Source organism: Acomys minous (genome assembly GCF_964271855.1).
Source record: "Acomys minous genome assembly, chromosome: 4".
In the NCBI taxonomy this organism is placed as follows: Eukaryota; Metazoa; Chordata; class Mammalia; order Rodentia; family Muridae; genus Acomys; species Acomys minous.
The window spans coordinates 92,559,256-92,583,325 of NC_140486.1; the positions used below are offsets into that span (position 1 = coordinate 92,559,256).

The 24,070-nt window shown below is 45.8% G+C and overlaps 4 protein-coding genes across 4 annotated transcripts in view; 2 read left to right on the forward strand and 2 right to left on the reverse strand.

The window, feature by feature from the left end:
* Positions 1–24,070, forward strand: part of LOC311595874 (uncharacterized protein) — a 171,707-nt gene that overhangs the window by 9,086 nt on the left and 138,551 nt on the right. The window lies entirely within an intron of this gene.
* Positions 785–21,489, forward strand: LOC311595766 (uncharacterized protein). Its single transcript, XM_084778741.1, has 2 exons — positions 785–1,226; positions 21,203–21,489. The coding sequence occupies exons 1-2, from the start codon at positions 839–841 to the stop codon at positions 21,472–21,474; spliced, it is 660 nt and encodes a 219-aa protein (XP_084634867.1). The 5' UTR covers positions 785–838; the 3' UTR covers positions 21,475–21,489.
* Positions 7,017–7,757, reverse strand: LOC311595880 (uncharacterized protein). The gene has a single exon (XM_084778957.1). The coding sequence runs from the start codon at positions 7,692–7,694 to the stop codon at positions 7,383–7,385; it is 312 nt and encodes a 103-aa protein (XP_084635083.1). The 5' UTR covers positions 7,695–7,757; the 3' UTR covers positions 7,017–7,382.
* Positions 17,670–18,151, reverse strand: LOC311595879 (uncharacterized protein). The gene has a single exon (XM_084778956.1). It carries the CDS (start codon positions 18,080–18,082, stop codon positions 17,759–17,761), a length of 324 nt encoding a protein of 107 aa, XP_084635082.1. The 5' UTR covers positions 18,083–18,151; the 3' UTR covers positions 17,670–17,758.

Sequence of the window (24,070 nt, forward strand, 5' to 3'; positions counted from 1 at the left end):
CCTGACTTACCTTAGAGGATCTGCTTGGGAAAGTTACATATAGGATTTAAATCCAGGCAAGTGTGGACCAGGAAGGGAGTTTGCCCAGGCTTAGGAGGGAGGACGGGAGGGAGGATTGTGCCAGCACTCAGCACACAGTTTAATGAGTTAAGAATGGGGAGAACCGTGTCATTTTCTGTGCTCTCTCTCTCTCTCTCTCTCTCTCTCTCTCTCTCTCCCCGTCTCTCCCTCCTCCTCTCTCCCTCTCTCCCTCTCTCCCTCTCTCTCTCTCTCTCTCTAAGTACGGAACATGCGAACTCACTGGGCAGACAATGATGTGAAAATCACAGTAATGCAGGTGTAACCATTTCTGGAAGAATTCTATTTGGATGTTCCTAATTTGCCTTTTCCTTTGAGAATTCCTAGCAAAGCAGGGAGATTTCGAGTGGATGATGGGTAGAAAAGCATTGAAAAGGAAGAGGAAAAGGCTGCTTTCAACTAAGTGTCCACTTCCCTGCAAATTTGAAAGATGTGTTGTACTGCTGTGAAAATGAGCTCCCCTCCCCCACATCAGCATCTCCTGGTTTGCTTCTAAAGCGGCTTTACAAAGGAAAAGGCACTGCTTGCAAGTGTATGAGGTCATGTGATGTGCATGGGACACAAACAAGGGAGAACCTTGGATGAGAAAACAGCAGCTGCCCCACAAGGAAGTGACCACATGTCATGTGTGCTCCATCCTTCCCTTTCCTTTCTCCCAGGATGGTACTTAAGGGGCTCCCCCAGCAGGAGGAGCATCACATCTCCCTCTCCTCTCCTGAGTCTCTCTCCTCACTGCACCTGAATCCTCTCTACTGACACCATGGGTTGCTCTGGCTGTGGTGGCTGTGATAACTGTGGAGGCTGCACCAGTTGCACCACCTGCAGGTGCTACCGTGTTGGCTGCTGTGGTGGTTGCTGTGGCTGTTGTGGCTGTGGTGGCTGTGGCTGTTGTGGCTGTGGTGGCTGTGGCGGTTGTGGTGGCTGTGGCGGCTGTGGTGGTTGTGGTGGCTGTGGCGGCTGTGGTGGCTGTGGTAGCTGCTGTGGCTGTTGTGGTTGCTGTGGCTGCTGCAAACCTGTGATGGTCTGCTGCTGCCGCCGTACCTGCTGCCGCTCCTGTGGCTGTGGCTCCTGTGGCTGTGGCTGTGGGAAGGGCTGTTGCCAGCAGAAGTGCTGCTGCCAGCAGAAGTGTGGCTGCAAGAAGTGCTGCTGCTAGGACAGCCACCAGGTCTCTGTTTCTGGGCTATGGGTACCAGGAATTCAGGGCCTTTCCTCCTACCTCCACACCAGCTTTACTGTCGTCTGCCTGCCCTGGTATGCCCCTGTCCTATGGATTTGCTTCCGGACTCTGGGTTCCTTTCTTTTCTGCTTTGGTATTCCTAACCTTCCTGCCTGCTGTGTTTCCTCTCCAGTAACAAATAGTCGATTCCTGCAGCAGTCTCTCCGCTGTTCTCCTCAGAACGTGGAATCAAGTACTTTTTGACATATGGGACTATTTCTTCCGCATTTGTTTCCTGTCTCTATACTTTTCTTTATTTGTACCTTCCAATGTGATTTTTGGTTTTTGTTTTCTAATAAAATATAAATAACCTCTGAACGTTTCTATTGCCTCTTCTTTGGTATGACCACATCTCCAATCCTAAAAATTCTCCAAATCTTTTTTTTAAGCCTTTGGTGGACAGCTAGGTCCCACTTAAGTTTCCATCAATTCCCCATGGCCCATTAGTGGACTAAGACATTGATGATGTTAGAACCCTCAGGACAAAGCCCATGTCTGAACCTGCTGCATCAAGGCCAACCCCTCACCACCTGAGTCTTTAGAAGACCTCTCACTTACAGATTGTGAAAGTCAAGTTCCATGGGTACACCTAAAACCTTTTTACACACACACATACACATACACACACTCATACATATATTCACACATACACACACTCATTCAAACACACACACATTCACATAGTCACACACATATTCACACGCATACATACACATATACACAAAAATTCACACACATGCATATATACACATCCACGTATTCACATGCACTCACACATCCACGCACTCATACACACTGACACACACACACACACACACACACACACACACACACACACGGCATTAGCTACTTTGTAGGTTCTTATTTCTCTCACCCTTCTCCACCCTTTTCTTCCACTCTTTTAACCCTCTAATACTAGATAAGAGAGAGAAAAGGATGGAAAGGAAAGGAAAGAGATCCCTGAATAAAGTCAGGGGAAGAGGACGATGTTATCATTAGACTACTTCCTGCTGACTGGGGTGTCGAGCTCCTTGGGGCAAGTTTGAGCTTTGCCATCAGGATATTTAATTTCTTCTTGTTGTTGTTTCTTCTTTGCACATGACTACTTAGCAAACCTCGACCAACTACAATCAACAACCCCCATGCCTCTCAGCATTTATATACCCTCTGAAAAGTCCCAGAATTCAAAATCTCACATAATTGCAGAAACAATCTGCATCTGGCAAAATCATGCCCCCCACCAGAACATGAGGCAAATCATAGTCAGCTGCTGCAAAGCAGCCCTATATCCCCACACCTGGGATTAAAACAAAAACATATTCTTATAATATTTCTGTGTTTTTAAATAAACAAAAATTCCAAAATTCCCATCTCTTTCTCTCTCTCTTTCTTCCCCCCTCTCTCCCTCACTCTCTCTTGTACACACACACTACAAACAATCTTTCACAAACATTGAATACTGAAATACAAGTAATACAATTTTCTTTCTATTTCTATCTATTGAGAACATTTACAGTCAGCCTGGGAGACAGATGACCAGCTTCTGTTTTTTCTTGGTGTTTGTTTGTTTGTTTGTTTGTTTGTTTTTCTATACCTTCAGCTATGATATGTACTTAAAGTGTTGACACTGTTCCTTTAGTTTCCCCTGGCTTTCTAACTTTCAAACTCAATACTGGTGATTAGTGAGCAGCGGAAGATAGGACTGACCTTGTTTCTGCCCAGAAGAAATGTTAGGGTTGGATGTGCTGAGGAGAGGAAGCTGCTGTTCATATAATCACTGCTCAAAATCATTCAATGGTTTTTGTTGGTTTTGTTTCAGGTAATGCTGGCCAGAGAAGACCACAAAGATGGGTTTAAATAATCAACTGTTCCACCTGTCTTCAGGGTGATCCAGAGTCACCTTTGTCCATTATAATGTCTTTGGAGAGCTGAATTCACCTCACAGCATACTCTGCTGCCATTTAAAATCATACGAGGTATGAGGTGTGAAGACTGTGCCCTCAGAGAACAGGTGAGAACAGACCTTTCCAGTATGAACACACCTCAGCCTCCCCAGAAAAATTCCATCGTGCCCTTTCCTCAGGGTGACCTTCCCTGGGCATTCCACCCTGCTCGCTCTTCTCGATACAGACGATTGCCCTTTGTCCACTCTGTCGCCTGTGGTCATGCCATGCCTTCATTTGTCTCTGGTCACAGTGTGAGTTCTCCTGAAAAGCCCTGAAATCCCATGGCTTGTTTTCAGGGAATGGCTGTTCATCTTTCATCTGCATCCTAACCATTATGTAAGCACTGTCATGAGATGTTTGGCTGCTGGCAAAATCATTTGAGATCTTCCTTAATGGTCTGTGACTTGTGGTTTTTTTCCCTCATTCTTTTATATTGTTTTAGACTTAGGAGCCTAGAGAAGCCTTGATGTTTGTGCAGTGTTCAAAGTTGGATCCTGAGAGAAAAACCTTCTCTTTGGGTAGGCATTAGTCAGGGCTCTCTAGAGGAACAGAGAATGGATACTTATCACAGAGTGAAGTTGTGAGCCCGGCTTGCATGATCAGGATATGGATGGAGTAGTCCAAGATGGTTCTTTGCACACCAGAGAGGCTGGAAATATGATGGCGTCACCCAAGAGGCTGGATGACTCATCTATCCCAATCTGCAGCTGAGAGCCTGGAGCATTCCTGGAAAGCCATTCTTCCTCAGTATATGTTAGGCCAGAGAGGGTGTGTTCTGGTGTTAGCAAAGGGTGGAGGCTACAGAAGCAGCAACAGGATAGCTGCACTAACCAGCAGGATGTAAAGGCAGGCAGGCAAAAAGAGTTCTCCCCAGACCTTTTCCATCTGGACTGCCACCAAAAGGTGCCGCGCTGTTTGGAAAAGGGTCCTCAGTCTTCAGTTAATTCTTCTAGGAAATTCCCTCACTGATCTGCCCACAGGCATGTTTCTTACTTAATTCCTGATGTAACCAAGGTGACAAGTGAGATCAACCAAAGCTATGTTCCTCTCACAAATGAAAGGACCCCACACTCATGTTGTCTCCAGCAAGTCATTTTGCTGACTAAATGGGAAGACAGAGGATCTTACTCAAACCTTACATCTTTGGAAGTTTTGAGAATTGCTGAGACGGCCTTTTCTTTCGGACAATAAAAATTCATTGAAGGACTCTTCAGCCACAAAGGCAAGGTTGGCGGAGTGAGGGCAGGTCAGTGAGTTTATTTCACCGGCCCGTGGTACAGCCCCAAATTAGCCTGAGTCTCCTTACCACAGTTAACCTAATGTAGATAATCTCTCTGAGGCTGAGTCTCAAGTTCACAGGCAGGATTAATTAATTATTATGGCTTCCTATTTCATACTACCTTGGCATTGCTTACTCTCCCTGTCACACTCAGTACTGGTGAACCTGTGGAGCAGGTGGACCGGTGGTGCAGGCAGAGCTGAGGTGCAGAGAGGTTTAGACTGAAGACTGGGTGGAGAAGGCTCTGGACTGCAGTGTGGGGGTCAGCTAACACTGCTGTGCAACCCATGTGCTCTCTCTGTGTTCACGAGTTCTTCCCTCAGTGGGTGTCTACACCTGCCCAGTCACGGCATCAGGACCTACCATTATGACCTCATTTTAGTGTAACTACACCTTTAAATAATTCTAGCCCCAATACTGCCCTTTTCTGAGGCACTGGGAATTAGGATTTCAGCAGACAAGTGTAAGGGAGCACATTTCAACCCACAGCAAAAGCTCTGCAATCTCTTTTAAGAATAAAATAGTCCTAGAGATTGAAGCACCAACCAAGGATCATGCGAACTGGACCTAGGCCCCCTATACCTCATGCCTATAGTAGGTGGGAAGCTCAGGCTTCATGTGGGTCCCCTAGTAAGGGGAGCAGGGGCTGGACTCTGGTGCCTGCTTTTTGATCACTGCCCCCCTGCCAGAGCTGCCTCCAGGCCACAGGGGAAGAGGATGTGCTCAGCCCTAATGCAACTTGATGAGCTGTGGACAAAGGGCTCCCCTTTTCTGAGGAATAGGGGAGGGGAAGGGGCAAGAGGGAGGGAGGGGCCTATGATCAGGATATGAAGTGAAAAAATAAATTAAATTTTAAAAATAGTCCATGCATTCCTCACAAATTCATACTAACAACTGAGTGATGACAAGCCTCCAGTTCCTCACAGCACACATCTTCTACCTCCATAGACCATGTGGAGAGAAAACATCTAAAAGGAGTTGGGTTTTAGGTCCTAGAAAAGGATGTGTGCCACAGAGTTCTGATCACTCTTGTGTGCAAAAGACACGTCGTCCAAGGGCCCTGAGTGAGAAGCAGCTGCCTTGGGGTTAAATGAATGAACTTAAATTCTCCCCTCACTTCATGGAGGACACCTGGCCCCCCGAGAAGAGACCATTTCAAGAGTAGATACAGGAGGAGAGGCTGAGTGAGAAGGGTCCAAGAATGAACCTTGCAGGCTGACAGTAGCTACAGGGATTGGGGTACCCTGAGGCCATCAGAGACCCAGGGATCCTGATCCTGCAGATCAATGGACAAGACAACAGAGATGGACACAGGTGATAACCCAAACCACACTGTCAGCTTACTCTCAGGAGGCTTGCCCACCCTGACTTTCGCCGGAAGTGGCAGCTAGCTTCCTATAGGATCTTCTTGAGTTATGCGGCACGTGGTTGGCTATGGGTTTCCTGAAGTCTTGTTCCCTTTGCTTCCATCCATTCCATGTGCCACATCTGCCATGTAAGGTTCTTTTCTGGCTTGGGTTCTTAGAATTACAATGAGGCACTCTAAGTAGACCCTGAGAGGTTGCAAGTGTCCTTCTGAGAAATATACCAAAGGACCCAGGCTTCCCTTGGTTTAGTCTGACCACCCAGAGCATTCTGGGACCTCCAGCCAAGCCCCTTCATTCTCACTCTACTGTTACATGAACCCTCTCAAGAGCTAGTACCTGGGCTTTATCTACAGAGACGAGGGACATGAGGGGAGATTAAATAAGGAGGCATTTGAGGGCATAGTGCACTGTACATGTGGACACCATCTGAGCGTGGTTTGAGGTTTTGTTCCTTTGTTTGTTTGTTTGTTAATTCTGATGTTGATTTCACACCACAACTGACATTGACCTGTGGTTTGGAGTGGCAGATAAGAGTTTCATGGTACCTGAGCTAGCTACAGCCCAAGTTCACCGTCCAGACCTTGGACAGATGAATCAGAGCATAGAGGCTTTGTAAAGTGTGATGGTCCATGAGGAGTATGAGATGGACAGCCGAGATCATGCACAACAGAAAAAAAGGCAACAAGACCCAGAGTCTTTGGAGTGATCTCAGCAACGAGGCCATGAAGAGTAAGATCAACCTGCGGTAAGAAAGCACTCTGGAAGGAGAAAGCAGCCTTCAAAACAGGATCCTCGAAATCGGTCAGGTTTCCTACCTGAACGTTTGGAAGGTGATCTAATATTCCTGCACCAGACTTTGGTTGCTGTCAAGTGAGAGGTTTGCAGTACATTCTACTTAATAAAATTGGGAAGATGAGCTTGAGAAGGTGCCCCACCCCCCACATCCCTCCCTCCTTTCTCAGATCCACAAAGGGCCAATGGTCTATACGTCTATATCCCTGGCAAGCATTTATCTCACCTTTGATTCTTTTCGCTTATTTGTCCTATCCACTAAGACAGAACTCACTGTATCCAGGGAAGTTTATAAAATGGGAAAGATGGGAGGAAAAAAAAAGAGATGAATCTTTGAGGCTGGTTTAGTGTAATTTATTAAAATGGGAGTTTATTTGTGTACACAGATAAGCTTTGCAGAGGTAGAAACGGAAAATAAAATGGGTGATTTAAGAAGGTACATCATTGATTATGTCAACTGCATTCTATCACAGTTGTGATTAGAATGTGGTGATTTATGGAGAGGCTACATATTTATGAATGTCTACAATTGCTAGTAAATGGCATTGAGGTACAAAACTACAAAGTATGGCATTTCCACAGGCTGGTGATATACTCAAGTTACAGATACAACCTACAGACAAACAGAAGCAGATAGGCAGACAAAACTCACTTAAGCAGTTACCTGCAGGAAGGGTCCAGAGACCTGGTGGCCAACAGTTGTCCTAGCAGCAGCACTTCTTGCAACAGCACTTCTGCTGGCAACAGCACTTCTGCTGGCAACAGCCCTTCCCACAGCCACAGCCACAGGAGCCACAGCCACAGCCACAGGAGCCACAGCCACAGGAGCGGCAGCAGCAGGCCACAGGCTTGCAGCAGCCACAGCAACCACAACAGCCACAGCAGCTACCACAGCCACCACAGCCACAGCCACCACAGCCACAACCACCACAGCCACAGCCACCACAGCTGCCACAGCCACAGCCACCACAGCCACAGCCACAGCCACCACAGCCACCACAGCCACAGCAACCCATGTTGTCAGTAGAGAAGACTCAGGTACAGTGAGGAGAGAGACTCAGGAGAGGAGAGGGAGATGTGATGTCTCCTTCTGCTTGGGGAGCCCCTTATGTATCCATCCTAGAGAGGAAGTGAACGTGAGTAAGTCCCACTTCCTGGTTATTATGCAAATATCCTCAGCTGAAACCTCACGTGGACCCTTGTGTACTTCCTTCAAGGATTCTCCTGACTTGAAAGAACTTGTTACATTTAGCTTTTATTTTCTTTTTGGAGCTATCACTAATATAAAGCAGTGAGTAACCAGTGTTTCTCCTCTCTCTCTCTTCCTCCAACCATTATTGTTGTAAAGGACAGGGCAGAACTAGACGTCTTCCCTGCCAAAGCTGTACAGCGTGCCAAACACAAATGCCAGTCAATGATCTGTAATATGTCTATCCATTATTTATATTCCCTAAGCAGAACTTCCTTCTACTGTAACATGAAAGGGGGGAAATTCTTGTATACAATATAACTGCAGCCTGCTCAGCTGAGTTCTTAGAATCTTTCTCATTTCTGGGATATGAAGCTGGACTCCAGGGTCTTTTGCTACCCTTGGCCCGTGCCATAAGGACAACCCTGAAGGCATGATTCTGTCTACCAGTTTCCGGGAGCCTGGATGATGGTTGCTAAACAGGTCCCTGCTTCCCATGGATAGATGCTTTGATAAAGAGGGCATGTGGATGCAAGCTCTTTCTGTTTGTTCTGCCACATGAGGACATCTGTTTCATCTCTTTCTCACCCATTTGGTATCTGCATGTGACACAGAAGTTCTCACAGACGACAGCTGACAATCTTGGACTTCTCAGACTCCAGGACTATGACTGAATATTAAATCTTTGTTCTTTATAAGTTACCTAGTCTTATGTCTCAGGTGTTCTGAGTGGCATAATGGACTAAAACAGGCTGTCATCCAGTCTTTTAAGGCCTGAATGAAACAAAAAGGCAAGTAGCGAATTCTTTTTTTGAGCTGGGACATCCACCTTCTTCTGTCTTTAGATGCTGTCACAACTGGTTCTTGGGCCTTCGAATGCTGGGACTTATACCATTGGCTCCTCTGATTCTTAGGCCATTTTATTCAAAAGCTACATCACCATCTTCCCTTGTTCTCCAGTTTGCAGCTAACACAACCCAGGACATTTGGCTTCTATAATTTGTTACCCAATTCCCACAATAAACCTCCCTTTGCACATTTTCATCCTGTTGGTTTTGCTTCTCTGGAGAATGCAGAGGTGACCTTCATTCACATTGTATTAAGGTGTGTCTCTGTATATTTGATTGTTAATTGCTGAATGGGCAGTGAGCTAAATGCTAACAGATTCTGATATTGTCAGTGCTATTTAGCAATCTCCTGTCCCAATGTTGCGTCAAAATTATTCCTCAGTTATCTCTGATTGGTTAAAAAAGAAGCTGAAGAGCCAATGACTGGGACAGAGAAGACAGTAGGCGAGACTTTCATTCCCATTCTTGGGGAGAGAGAGAGAGGAGAGAGAGAGAGAGAGAGAGAGAGAGAGAGAGAGAGAGAGAGAGAGAAAGAAGAAGAAGAAGAAGAAGAAGAAGAAGAAGAAGAAGAAGAAGAAGAAGAGGAGGAGGAGGAGGAGGAGGAGGAGGAGGAGGAGGAGGAGAGAAGGAGAGGAGAGGAGAGGAGAGGAGAGGAGAGGAGAGGAGAGGAGAGAAGAAAGAGGTCGTTGGGCTATGAGAAGGTAGCCATGAGGCCAGGCCAGGAGGTGAGGTTGCTGGGCCATGAGGAGGAGGTCACCATAGGGGAATTGCCAGGAGGACAAAGGTGGAGGAGAGGCAGCAGAGCAGCATAACTAGAGGACAGGTAACAGGGCATGTGGCTGGGAAGTAGGCCAAGCTAGCCTAGACAGGTTAAAATACATCAGTATCTGCCCAGTTATGGTGCTTAAAGCTTATTAATCAACGTGACAGGTCTCTGTCTCATTATTTGGGAGCTTTAGCAGGAATTTAAGAAAACATTTAATTTAACAAAAGTACCTTACCTAGCCCTTAGAATAATGCCATGATCTGGCTCATTAGCGCTGGGCTTTTGTCCAACAATTTTCCCCCTGAGGGAAGTCTTAAAGATGACTGTTGTAACTTAGATGTAGTGGCTCACATTTGTAATCCCAGCATTCAGAATCCTAACACAGGAGGATCATCACAAGTTCTAGGCCAGCCTACACAGTAATTTCTAAGTCAGCCCGGGCTGGATAATACAACCTTATCTCAAATTTTAAAAAGGAAATTGCCTGTGGAGCCTTTGCCATGGCTCCTGCCCACTCTTCTGAGTCCTATTTCAGGGGGGGGAAATGTAAGATTTTCTTTGCTTCTTTCCTTTTCACTTTTTATCCTTTCATTCAGATACTTACAAAGCTGCTACATGCTTTCCAAAGCTCGGGGCTTCTTCACTTTACCTGAAGCCTCCTCACCTTGTCATGTGGCTGCTAATCTGCCATTTACTGCTTGTTGGGCTCCAAGCCTAACTCAAAAGATGTGACTTTCTCTCCTATTTCCGTCTCCCTCCTCCTCACAGCTACATGCTAATAAAATTGTCCTTGACAAGAAGAGGAGGAAGAGGAGAAGAAGGAAGAGGAAAGGGAAGGGGAAGAAGAAGAAGAGGAAAGAGAGTGGAAAAGGGAAGGGAGCAAAGACATTTGTGAGAAGTGACTATAAAAAAACTACCTTCCTTTCTGTGAGTTCGAGACCAGCCTGGTCTACAAAAGTGAATCCAGGACAGCCAAGGCTACACAGAGAAACCCTGTCTCAAAACCCACAAAAACAAAACAAAAAATTAAAAACAAAAAAACCCAAAAAAAAAACTACCTTCCAAAACACAAAGATAACAAAGTGGGCTAATCCACCACCATGGTAGAGCCCACCTATACTTGTCTGGCTTTTATTCACTATGTGTCATATACAGGCTTCTATGTACAACAATCAGATAATTTCCAATTGGTGCTATTTTACTTGTATTTTGGGATGTAATAAGGTCCTTTGAATCTTTGGTAGATTTTCTCATCCTTGTTTCAGGGTAAAGACGGTGTAACTAAATTGCTTGAATAACTGCACCAGAAAGCACAGGATGAAGAACACTCCATCCACGCCTCCACCTCCTGTGCATTTCTTCAAGACCCTAAACTCCAGAGCGTGTCTATTTTTATTTGGAAAGCCACACAAACATCTACACTAATGTCCCTTAATAATGTACTATTGTGTAAACTTGGGGTAAGTGGTCAATTTGATCAATAGCCTCTAAATCACCTTTCTTGTACGAGGAATTGACTCTGTGGTGCACAGAGACATGAATCTACGGGCTTTGGGTCTGGCAAAAAAAAAATGTGTATAAAGATACCCCAGTAGGGACAGCTGAAAGAACCACCACCATCACCTACCAATGGATGTTGGTAACAGTGTAGGTGATAAGCTGGTTCTGAGCTTTCATGAACTAAAGCTCAATTGTAAAGATCATAATGGGGACCTTCAATCCTTCCATCTCAGTGCTGCAGTACCATTGGAGATAGGAAAAGGGAGAAACAGACAACTCCTCCCACCCAACTGCCTTGGAGGGGGCACAAAGACCACTCCTGGAAATACAGGGACAAGAGGAAGGTGCAAACCCTTGGGTACCATGTTGAAGAAGTATCAGAAGTTTGGAAGTAAGCGATAACTGAATTGTGCTTCAGAAAGACAGTTAACAAAAGAACCAGCACTCGGGATGTGAGACACAAATAAAAATTGGGTTTGTTTCTTTGCTTGCCTGCTTTTCGGTTTGAAGAAAGGGGGTTATGTTTCAGCCTAGTAGAATACAGACCTCGGAGGGCCAGTGTGTCCATCAATTAGTTGATGGACTATGTTGTCCACCGTTGTGTGCCACAAGCCTCCTCTCACCTCCCTCAAAGGCTGCCTGCTCTATGGCTCATCATTCTGAGAGCTCTGTAGAAAGGCCCGAAGGTTTGTAAACCCAGCCCTGTCCACTGCACTGTGGTTTGCTACTCTGTTCTCCCTCTGCCCTGGCTGCTACCACAGACGAGCCTGATGGAGCCCGCCTCCTGCAGGTACTGGCTGGCGGTCCCTTGGCAAAGCTCTGCAGCAAAAGAGCCCACCTTCGTCACCAGCCACCACACTGCCTCGGGTCTGCCGCCATTTTTAACATTATGGTCACATCTGAGTCAATGTCAATCTACCCTGACGTCACTCTACTGAAATGGAAAGACTAACTTTCCTCTCCCTGGCAACATTTTGTCCCTGTCCCCAAATACTACCCTGTTGACCTTGCCCAGGTCCCCTAGACTTGGATACCAAGAAATCTTGACACACCCATTTCACTATGTTTCTAAAGCTAACCAGACATTTGAGAATCCCCAGACTAGCAGAGTTTAGCTTCAAGGTGGACCAGTCCCTTCCTAAATGCAAATGATGTCAACGGAAGAAGTGATAACCTTTGTGACTAGCCTTGTGGATCACTGATCCCTCTTCCTATTTTAATGAGTGAGTCGGCTTTCTGCTTTCTCCTTATTCATTTGTTACTGCCTCTCTCTTTGTGCCAATCTCACATACAATTAATTGAAAACGTGCATTTCTATGGGTTGTATATTTTATGAAAAGTCAAGTTGAAAAAAGTATAGGAAATTACATCAACTGGCTCCCCTCCTCCAAGTCGTCTTTGTTAGTTGCAAGCCACTCAAAGGCTCTGCTTTAGATTAGACTGATATGGGAACTGAATTACATTTTTTTTTTAACCTTTAATCAGTAACTGTGTTCTTTCCCCCTAAATTTTAGAAGTGGATGGCTGGGAGGAAAAAAGTGTTTTGCTTCTGCCTCCGTGTCCTTACAGGAAAGGGCAGAGGGCCCTGTATGCTAATATGATGCCCAGGAAAAAAAGAACAGAAAAGGACAGGTTTTAATGAATATGACACAAGAATGTGTATTAGAGACATTTCTCAGAGCTTATGGGTGATGGACAGCTAATAAAAAGAGAGAAGTTATAGAAATCAAGACGCAGTGCACTCTAAGGCCACCCAGAGATCCCCAACTACCGTGCTTACTGCTAACGCAATAATGCCATCCCTTGTAGGATGCTGTGGGTGTCCCTATAATTATTCAGAGTATAAAGCCAGACTATCACATAAAAAACATTTTAAAAGGTCTTTGATTGCATTAATTTTTATTTTACTTTGTTATTAAGGCAGGATCCTGTATGTCCCAGACAAAACTGGCCTCAAACTCACTTTGTAGCTGAGAATGACCTTGACCCCTCTCTCCTAAGTCCTGGGTTTTTATGTATTGCTGAGGGTCAAACTCAAGGCTTTGTGCATGCTAAGCAAGTACCCTACCAACTGAAGTACGTCCCCAACCCTAAATAGTTAACCAAAATTCTCTTTTAAAATAACATTGCACTATTATCAGGGCTCATTCAAATTGTTTCTGTACTCAGATTTACCAGCCAGTGAGCAGTCAATGCATCTCAGTATGGCTGTAGACCAAACCTCAACCTCTAATCAGACAACCTGTAAAACCAAGGTCACTGGATGCCACTGGTTATCTAAACACACAACCTATTTGTTAGCAGCACAAATAACTGTATAAACATGGCTTGAATGCATCAACCTGCCAGCTTAAAGAAGCCAGGTGCCCCTACTTTGAATACATAAGGGATGCTATTTGGGGCACCTATCCATTAACGTCCTACTTACAGTTCTATTCTGAAAAATAAACATCTGGGAAGCACCAAAGCAGGCCACCAAGCTTTGTCAAAACCTCGTTATGTGCAAGGTACTATGTTTGGTATGAGAAATGTGTGTTTCAATCACTCTAAACTGATAAGAAAAATAAAACAAAAAAGAGAAAGGGAAGAAAAGATATATAGTTTTATAAGCAAGGCGTTGCCTCAAGGTGATGGCTTGGGAAGTTATTGGTGAATAACTTAAAGGTGACATATTACTCCCATTACATAAGAAGGAAGGGAAGCCTTGGGAGGGAGCAGAGACTTGATACGCTCCCTGGCTGGCCCGGAGCTCGAAGACAGAGCCTGTCCCTGCCTTTTGAATGCTGGGATAAAGCTGTTCACCCTTTGCCCCTGGCCCTGGAAGACTTGAAGAAGAGCTGTGACTGAGTCTTGGAAAGAAAACTGGGCACTCGTGAGTGGAAAGGAGTTAGGTGCCAAGGGTCTTCGACAAAGCCTGATATGAATTGACCTTCCACCTCCAGGCAGCTGTGCCTCAATCCTTCTATAGCTTAATTCTCTGACAAAAATAACACCTGATTCCAAGAGCCACTGTAAAACACCCATAATAGAGCAGGGGAGACCATGTCTTGGAATCACAATTCCTGTGACAAAACACCATGACTCAAAAAAAAAAAAAAAGGTAAGGAGGACAAGGCTTATTTGGCTTATACCTCCCCTGAGTCAGGACAGGAATTCAAGCAGGGCAGGATCCTGGAGGCAGGAACTGATGCAGCTGCCATGGATGGGTGCTGCTTACTGGCTTGCTTCCCATGGCGTCCTCAGCCTGCTTTCATATAGAACCAAGGACCACCAGCCCAGGGATGGCACCACCCACAATAGGCTGGGCCCTCCCCATCAATGACTAATTAAGACATTGAGTTACAGCTGGATCTCATGGAGGAATTTTCTCAACTGTGGCTCCTTTCTCTCTGATGACTCTAGCTTATGTCAATTTGACACAAAGCCGGACAGTACAATCACTGAACTTAGCCATCATTTGTATGTCAAAGTAGACTGACCCCATTCAAAAAATGTTGCCTACTGTGTCAAGTTTACTCAATAAAGTGAGTAGATAGTCAAGCTGGAAACAAACGTCAAGACTAGTTATAACCTTTAGGTTATTGGATTTGTGATGCTTCTCTTGAAAGTAAATTATACATCATGACAAAAATACTATATACCTGACTCAGCCTGTGGATAAACTAAGACAATAACTAAGAGATAGCCTATCCAGGTGGCTGCAAGTATGGAATTTCATATCCACCCACAACTATCAAACATAATGAGTCTCACTGTAATTTTTCTTCATAACACTTTACCCTTGCCTGTCTTCCCATCAAACTGTGAACATGGCAAGGCCAGGAGCCAACACACACACAGACACACAGACACACAGACACACAGACACACACACACTTACTGTCCTGACTGTCCCGGAAAACATAACCTCAGTAGTAGGTATGCATGCCTTCATTTCTCTTGCTCTTGACTGTGGATGTGATGTGGCTAGCTGTTGTAAAGTTCCTTTCACTTTGGCTCCCCTACAATGATAGGTTGTGTGGTGGTTTGAGTGAGAATGGTCCCCATAGCCCCATAAGGAGTAACATTACTAGGAGGTGTGGCCTTATTGGAGTAGGTGTGGCCTTGCTGGAAGAAGCATTTCACTGGGGGTGGCCACTGAGGTTTCAGAAACTCAAGCCAGTCTCGGTGGCTCACTAGGCCTTCCTGCTGCCTGCCCATCCATATGTAGAACTCTCAGAGGTAGAAACCTTCACCACTGTATCTGCTTCTGTGCTTCCGTGCTCCCCACCCTGGTGGCAATGTACTAACCTCTGAACTGTAAGTAAGTGTTTTCCTTACAAGAGTTTCCACGGTCATGGTGTCTCTCTTCACAGGAGTAGAAGCCCAAGGACAGGTTACAATCTAGAACTGTGAGCCAAAAGAACCTTTTCTCCCCTAGGTTGCTTTTGGTTATTATATTTTGTCACAGCAACAGAAATGAAACTAGGACATCTTGTTACTATGGAAACCAAATGAGAGATCACTTCTCTTGGGTAGACCAAAATAGAGAAGGTTTAAAGAGGAAGATGGGATGCCAGCTAAAATTGTGCCACCTCTAAATGGCCTTTGAAACATTCAGGAGTCTGAGGGATATGATGTGAAAAATACCTATAGTCCCACCATCTCAGGAGTGTCTCCCATGCATCTACACTGGAATCTAGGCCAGCAGCTTGAAGAAAACTCCTGTGCCTAGCACATGCAAGGCCCTAGGTTCCATCCCTAAACCACTAGTTTGGGAGGAAAAGATGCCTCTTGGATCCATCTGCTAAGAATCTCACCAGGCGTGGTAGTATATCCCTGCAATCTTAGTACTTGGAAGCTAATGGCGGGAAGATCAGGAGTTTGAGGCCAGCCTTAACCATATAGGGAGTAAGGGGACAGCCTGGGCTACATGAAAGTCTGTCTCAAGCAAAACAAAACAAAAAAGGATCTTTTCTTCCTTTTAAGCATCACACCTGTGAGGTGTTGATAACATAGCTTTTGCCTGGTAAGTCAAAAGCTGTAGTGTGCTCACATGTCTCTCTGAGTTAAAAGTATGGCTTCTGCTATAAGGAGAGACCCACAAGCCACATGGTAGAGCAGGGAAGGGCAATATGGCAGCATATGCATGCATGAAACTTGGGAGGGTGGAAAATGGGGAGGAGGAAGTAACAAATGGAAACAGTGCTAAACCCATGCGCACTGTGGTATAGGAAGCAGTGTGGGCAGGCATAAGAGAAGCCTGGGATCAGGCACTCTTAACTAATTCTGTCAGGTTCTTCACTGCTATAGCCTCAGCCTCATTTGGTTTGGTTTGGTTTTCTAGAGACAAGGTTTCCCTGTGTCGCCTGGGCTGTCCCGGAACTTGCTCTGTAGACCAGGCTGGCCTCCAATTCAGAGGTCCACCTGCCTCTGCCTCTCAAGTGCTGGGATTAAAGGGGTGCACTATTGCTGCCTAGCCAGTCCCAGCCTCTTTAGGCTTATTGGAAAAAGCAGAATCATTCTATTAAAAAAAGAAAAAGAAGAAGGAGGAGGAGGAGGAGGTCCAAGGAAACCTCACTCTCTTCCTTTCTGAACTGTACAAAATCAAGGTGCAAAAAGAAAGAGGGGCCCCTCTGTTGCATGGTTGGTGGGCTGGGCTGGAAATGAGGATTTAGACTGTCATCAACCTCAATGTAGGGTTCCACCTTCTGGATGACCTCAGAGAGCTGGTGGATTGGGAAGACCTGCAGGTCTCTCCTTATGAGACTTGCCTTTGAAGTCAGCACATGAAAGAGGTGTCCACAGATGCCAGCTAGGACCAGAGCCACATGACACATCACACACACACACACACACACACACACACACACACACACACACACACACACACACAGTACCTATGCTCCATGGCTAGCCAGTTTCCAGTCTCTTCAGAAACTGCCTAATGCTGTAGGGTAAAGTCACACACATCCCCCCTTCCTTTCCTCCTCCTCTCCATTTTTTAAAAAGGCAAACTAGGAAGCAAAACCCCACCAATGCCACCAATTCCTACCTCTTTTACCAAGAAAGATTTAGGGGGGACCCAAGGACACGGATACTGCAGGGGAAATGTCATTCCAGGGCAGCACTCAGGGGTTGTTCATTTCTAATAAATGGTTACGGGTGTCAGGGGCTGGGGGCTGGTGTGAAGAGGACGCAGGAGTGTGTCAACACTTATGGGTGTGGGGAGCTCGGGGCTGGTGTGAAGAGGACGCAGGAGTGTGTCAACACTTATGGGTGTTGGGAGCTGGGGGCTGGGGGCTGGTGTGAAGAGGACGAATGAGAACGCCAGGGTGAGACTGACAGTGCAGGGGACAAAGACCTGCAAAGCAGCAGATGAAGGCATGACTCACAAAGAGGGTTTTAATGCATATCAAGTTATTTTATTAGGGAATTTAAGGAGTAAATATAAAAAACATTGAGTACAGGCAGGAAACATCAAAACGACTAAATATAGGTCTGAGGATTTTAAACATTTAAGGAAATGTTTAAGATCAGGGTTCCTGGTTGGCTCTGGCTGCATCCAGCCATCTTATCAGGTCTTTAGTAGCATCAGGTGGCCTCAGTGTCATGCATGCAGAGCGCAGACAAAGGAAGAGCTCAGAAGGACAAAGCAGGAGGTTCACAAAACAGAAGGAGATAAGCTGGTGATAGAAGGGTGAGGGGAAGAGGGGTAAAGAATGGAGTAAATTCTTACCAGCAGGACGCAGTGTGGCCTCCCACATCTCCTAGGTAGGAGCAGAGCAGCTGGCTGTCCTAGCAGCAGCACTTCTTGCAGCAGCACTTCTGCTGGCAGCACTTCTGCTGGCAACAGCCCTTCCCACAGCCACAGCCACAGGAGCCACAGCCACAGGAGCGGCAGCAGGTGCGGCGGCAACAGCAGACCATCACAGGTTTGCAGCAGCCACAGCAACCACAGCAGCCACAACAGCCACAGCCACCACAGCCGCCACAACCACCACAGCCACAACAGCCGCCACAGCCACCACAGCCACCACAGCCACAGCCGCCACAGCTGCCACAGCCACCACAGCCGCCACAGCTGCCACAGCCACAGCTTCCACAGCCACAGCAACCCATGTTGTCAGTAGAGAGGACTCAGGTGCAGTGAGGAGAGAGACTCAAGAGAGGAGAGGAAGATGTGATGCTCCTCCTACTGGGGCAGCCCCTTAAGTACCAATGCTGGGGAGTCCAGTAAGGAGCACATGACCACTTCCTTGTTATTGTTTATTAGTTTCTACAGGAAAATATTGGACTCCTCCAGCCTGCTCACTAAGTCAGTTGTTGTCAGTTTGTCTCAGCTTATGCCTGTCCCTCTCAGGGAGGCCATTTGGAGGAACCTATACCCGTCTCTAAGTGCAGCCAGTCTTGGAGTAGCCAAGCCAGGGAGGTCCAACTGCCCATAGACACTTTCTTCAATTACTACTGTTTTCCCAGGGGTGGTTCCCTTGACACCTGTAAGGGGAGGTTCCTAGTGGCCACATCAGTAGAAAAGGATAGAGTCTGTCCTAAGAGGTAGTAGCCTCCACTGCCTGCTGTTCCTACCATGGGAGGGGTTGGGTCTTAGAGAGCTCAGGAAGCTCCATTGTCACACACACACCCTGACTCTGCCTGCAGAAAGGGGGTAATCATTCTTAGGTCTCCCAAAATTTGGTTGACAGAACACTAGCCCCACAGGATACTGAACACAGTACACAGAACAGGCCCAGTGCTTGAGAAATAGCTCATTTTAGGAAACCACGCAGGCTTTCTGACTCTGGTTTTAGCTTTCATTTGTCATGTGTTCAATGAGTCCCAGGAGAAAAGTAGGATGCTGGGTGCCCAGACTACACAACTTCTGGACCTGCCCTCAGGCTAGAGCAGCACTTTCCTCTTAGGGTGGCCCCCGCATTCAGGTTGTGAAGGTGGATTTAGAAAAGCATTTTTGGATGGTGACCAAGGAGCAGAGGGGCTGTAGAAAGGCTATCATCTATCCTCAGAGCCTCCAGCTTCAGTGTCTGTGACCTTAAATAGCACTGAGGACCCAAAACAGAATTCAGTTTATGCTTATAATTATAATTGTTTACTGAAGCAGAGGTGAAAACTGAGGGTGGTGGAGAGAGGTTTTCCCAGTACAGAGCATATATGGCTTTTGCTGAAGACCCAAGTCCCCAGCACCCATAAACATTCGTGTTCTAGGCCCTACCTTTCCATGTCCATAACCCCTTCTCTCGTGCACTGAATTCCTAATTCTGGGAAGATTACAGCCAATGTTTCTGCTAGCTGTAAACTCTGACATGCTGTCATTTGGTACCAAGAAGTCTGTAAAAGTGCCTGCCTTTCCTCTGCTTTGCCATTGGCCAGCAATGTCGGTCTCCCAGCTCCTGACATGGAAGGCTGTCCCCTTTACTGAGTGCTCAAAGCTACCTTTGAAGACATTTTAAGTCTCTCGCAGGCATCTTCCTCTCTTTCCTACTGCCCACTGTGCGCCCCTCAGGTCCTGCTCACTCTAGATGCTGCAAACACAGCTGCAAAGTCCTCAGTCTTTCCAGCTTTTTATCAGCATTTGCCTTTTTTTTTTTTTTTTTTTTTTTTTTTTTGCATTGGCCTTTTAAAATGCCATTTCTCCTACTTTTAGGGATACTCCTATTAAGGTCAGCCCCCTCCAGCAATTGTCTTTTGTCCATCTTTTCCTTATCAGCCACATTGCAGCAGGCAAAAAAGGAAATAAGCCACTGGGCATGGTGGCACACGCCTTTAATCCCAGCACTCGGGAGGCAGAGGCAGGTGGATTGCTGTGCGTTCGAGGCCAGCCTGGTCTACAAAGGGAGTCCAGGACAGTCAAGGCTACACAGAGAAACCCTGTCTCAAAAGAAGAAGAAGAAGAAGAAGAAGAAGAAGAAGAAGAAGAAGAAGAAGAAGAAGAAGGATGTTCACTATAGATGACAGAAATGAAAATGGTTGCAATTAGAAAATAGAGGTTACATATGATGAGGAAGGAGGTCCCCTTCTGTCACAGACCTAGGGGAGGGGAATAGGGTGAAAGAGGGAAGCAAGAGGAACAGGAGGGTAACAATGGAGATGTAATCTGAATAAATTAATTTTTAGAAAAATAAAAAAAGAGAAGAAAATAGGGGTTACACCAGAAAGCATCCATGTGGAAAGGGGCAGTTAGCAGTGATGTGTGTGGCTGTGTTAGTAGTGGTGCTGTCTATATTAAAGGCACTCGCCACCCACATGTGCAAGAATGAACCAGACCGTGTCTTCTCACGTTACAAAAAAAAAAAAAAAAAGTATGTCAATTTACTAAAGTCTTAAAGCTAAGATTGAAACTCTGAAACCAATGGAAGAACACAGTAGGATATTTACAGAGCAATTGTTGTGCCTTTAAACAAAAGGAAATAGCCCAGTGGTGGTGGCGACACATGCCTTTAATCCCATGCCAGAGGATGGCCTCATCTTCAGAGAGAGTTCCGGGACAGCATGCACCACCACCACCTGCCTCACATTTTCTCAGTTGAGGTTTCTTCTTTTCAGATGAGCCCAGCTTGGGTCAAATCTATAAAAACAAACAAACAAAAAACTAGCCAGCACATCCAGTATCTTCTTTAATCGCTCTCCACCTTATTGATCAATGACCCATCTTTCTATCCTTGAATGGCGATGCTTTTAAAATAATTTTTTTTATTTAATATATAGACTGTCTTTGTTGATGAATACTGACTTTAAGGGTTTCTTTTCTCTCCAAGACTTGTTACCATTAATATACGAATTTCCCAAATAATGATGTATATGTGACATTCCCTACACTGATTTATTTTAAATTCCATTTTAATGGACTCTCTCTATACAGCTAGAATCTAAGGAGTCTGTGTGTAATATGAATAGAATAAACAAAAGCTAAGTCATGACACCTTCCATCTTGGATGCCAACCCTGCCTGGCAAGGATGAGGAAGGTGTGCATCCTCAGCTGAGGTCACAGACTACCAAAGAACTCTCATCCTGAAGCAGGCAGGACAATGTGTGCTTATGAAATATTTTAGACAGTTCACATTCCACCTTGAAAAGGAAGTGACTCTACCTAAAACTGAAGTTCAAAGGAAGCTGTGTACCCTCATGAGGTGAAGAAGTAGCCAAGAGAATGTTTACCACAGAGACCAAAGCAATAACAGGGAAGTGACTGTACACGCCCGGCCAAGCCTCCTAGAGGAGTATTTAAGGGTGCCCGGAGAGACAAACATTCAGACCTCCTCCTCTCCTCAGTCTCTTTCCTAACTTCACCCTAGTCCTCTCTACTGACAACATGGGTTGCTGTGGCTGTGGCAGCCGTGGTAGCTGCTGTGGCTGCTGCAACCCTGTGGTCTGCTGCTACCAATGCACCTGCTGCCATTCCTGTGGCTGTGGCTCCTGTGGCTGTGGCTCCTGTGGCTGTGGCTGTGGGAAGGGCTGTTGCCAGGAGAAGTGTGGCTGCGAGAAGCAGTGCTGCTGCTAGGACGGCTGCTGGTCTGTGGTCATCTTTGTTGAGATGTCCTTGCCTGTTGGTCAGCCTTCTTCCACTTGTCCCTACTTCCTCACCACGGCCTCTGGACACAAATGTGCATAGGAACATGCATACCCCCACACACATACCATACACACACACAAAGTAAATAAAAACAATTTAGTGTTTAAACTGCACATAAATCTATAATGTATCAAAATTAGAAGTTGAAAAGACATAAAGGTAGGGAAGTTTAAAGAAGTGCTCATTAATACACCATGTACATGAAGAAAGACACTCAAGCCCATCCCACCACCATCGCCCAGCCTGCCCCACTGGCTGATTTTCAGCTCTGATTATGATGCTTCTATACATACTTCTCTGTCCTTCACATGTGTACTTCTGCGCTCCTCTTTCACAGGAGCATAACAACCCAGCAGGACACTCGACAGCTTCCTCTGGTCTCCATGAAAGCATGCGCATGTGAGAGCGTGGGCATATGCATCTGTGTGTGCAGTAACAGAAATCTCTATGTCAGCCTCTCAGTTGGGATATTTACCTACCATCACCTTCTGACACCACCCACTCTATCTGCTGAGCACTTGGTGGCATTACCCCACCATGCTCGCTCTTCCTCCCACTCAGCAGAGGTCTAATCTACATCACCCCACCAATGACTTCCTTTACACTTTGCATTTACTGTAACTTAATTCATTTTGTGAGCTCCGGGTCTCACCCACCTGGCACAAATGCCCTGCCCCCCCCCCCCCACACACACACTTCTCTTCTTCACTTTCTTCAAACCCACAAGTCATGTGTCTTCTTTAACATTTTTGCCCAAGCTACTTCCTCTGCCTGCTGTCATTTCCTCAGTCCTCTGAACAACTGGCCCCCACTTTACTTGATGATGTAAAATGACCTATCATTGTCTCCCAGTCACCTTTCTCGTCCATCTAATCTGAAGTTGGTCTTATGAAACACAATCTGCATATTTCGTACTTGTCTCGTTCTTCCTTCGGTGATAGCGGAATCCTGTCCACTTATTGACCCTGTTCACTGTCTTCCTAACGCCTGCACAGCTCTGAGTGTTCTGCAGATGCCTACTGGATGAGTACTGGCAGGGAAGCTCCTCTCTTCATCCTTCACAGCCAATCGCCCCTCCCCTGGGCTCGCATCTTTTCTTTAAAAAAATCTCAGTGTAAATCATGATTCCAAGACCTTGAAGCACTCAATTGAGGAACCACTATGTGCATTAGTCTCAAATTCCTAGCCCCTTTCACAGTAAATGGCATCCATTAAATTTTAATGAGTGAATGACTTCACCCACTTTCTAGAGAATGACACCAACTGGTCACTGTCATCAAGAATCCACTTAGAGCCATTTAAGATGACAGTAATGATGGGTACTCAGAGTGCCTTATGGGATGCATGTGGGTCAGACACAGAAGACCTCATTAAGTATGTGGCTCAGCTGTGTCCCTAGGCCTCAACAGAAGACATTGTACACAGGGGACTCCCAGAAGCAGCAAGACGGCAAATCAAAACACAACTGTCTCTCTTCCAGAAATACTTAGAATTCAAACTCTGTAAAAGGAACATTATGTGAGACAACAGAGTCTCACAAAATAATGGAATAAATTTCATTCAAAATGAAACTATTTCCAAAGGAAAGGATGGCCAGCCACATGACCTCTGGGCCACTAAGGGCCTGAGGGGGCAGTAGAGCAGGTGATAGGAATTTGGAAAACAAAGACCTCTTGAAACCAGTGTTCCTTTCTTGATTTCTGACACCAGTGATGTCACACTGTTGGTTTTTTTCTTTTTAATCATTTATTTTATATGTATGTGCCTGAATGTATTTATGTGTACCACATGAATGCAGGTGCCGGCACTCCAGAAAAGTGTGTCAGAGCCCCAGATCCAGGTGACTGTGGGCCACTTAATGTGGGACTGGTAGTTATACTTGGGTTCCTTGTAAGAGCAGGAAGCACTTTTGGGGCTAAAGCATCTCTCCAGTCCTACCTTGCTTGCTTTTAAACCCAAAGGTGACCCTCCAGTTCATCAGAGTTTCTTTTGTTGCTGCCATTTTTGTTTCTTATTTTTTTTTAAAAAAGTATAATTAGATATAAAGAAAACTAAGCTATACAACATGCAAACACACACACGCAAACACACACACACACACACACACACACACACACACACACACACACACACACACACACACCCCACCCCTCCAATGACAGAAACCAGACAAATGAGTTGGGAAACGGAAAGACAAAATTTGCCATGAAAGTGGCAATCAACACGGATGCTGCGTCACTCCCATCTGTCATACCTAGCTTCTGCAGGCCAGACTGAGCCTCCAGAGAAACTGGTCTCTCAGCCAGCATGCATGCGAAGACAATGGATGGCCATGCCTCATTCAGGCCATTCAAGTACAAGGGCCATCGTCAAGGGCCGTCTTCTTTGTTCAGCTGAACCACTAGGCCCTTGATGTTGGGATAGAAAGTTTTACCAAAGGGACCAAGGTGAGAACAAAGAGACATACTATTTCCTAAAACCTAAAGTTAGAAACCAAATAGTTTCTATCTTTTCAGGAAGGATG

Coding starts and splice junctions, on each gene's coding strand:
- LOC311595766 (XM_084778741.1), top strand. CDS start 839: ATGGGTTGCTCTGGCTGTGGTGGCTGTGATAACTGTGGAGGCTGCACC. Junction 1,227..21,202: donor TGGCTGCAAGAAGTGCTGCT/GCTAGGACAGCC, acceptor GGAGTATTTAAG/GGTGCCCGGAGAGACAAACA.
- LOC311595880 (XM_084778957.1), bottom strand. CDS start 7,694: ATGGGTTGCTGTGGCTGTGGTGGCTGTGGTGGCTGTGGCTGTGGCTGT.
- LOC311595879 (XM_084778956.1), bottom strand. CDS start 18,082: ATGGGTTGCTGTGGCTGTGGAAGCTGTGGCTGTGGCAGCTGTGGCGGC.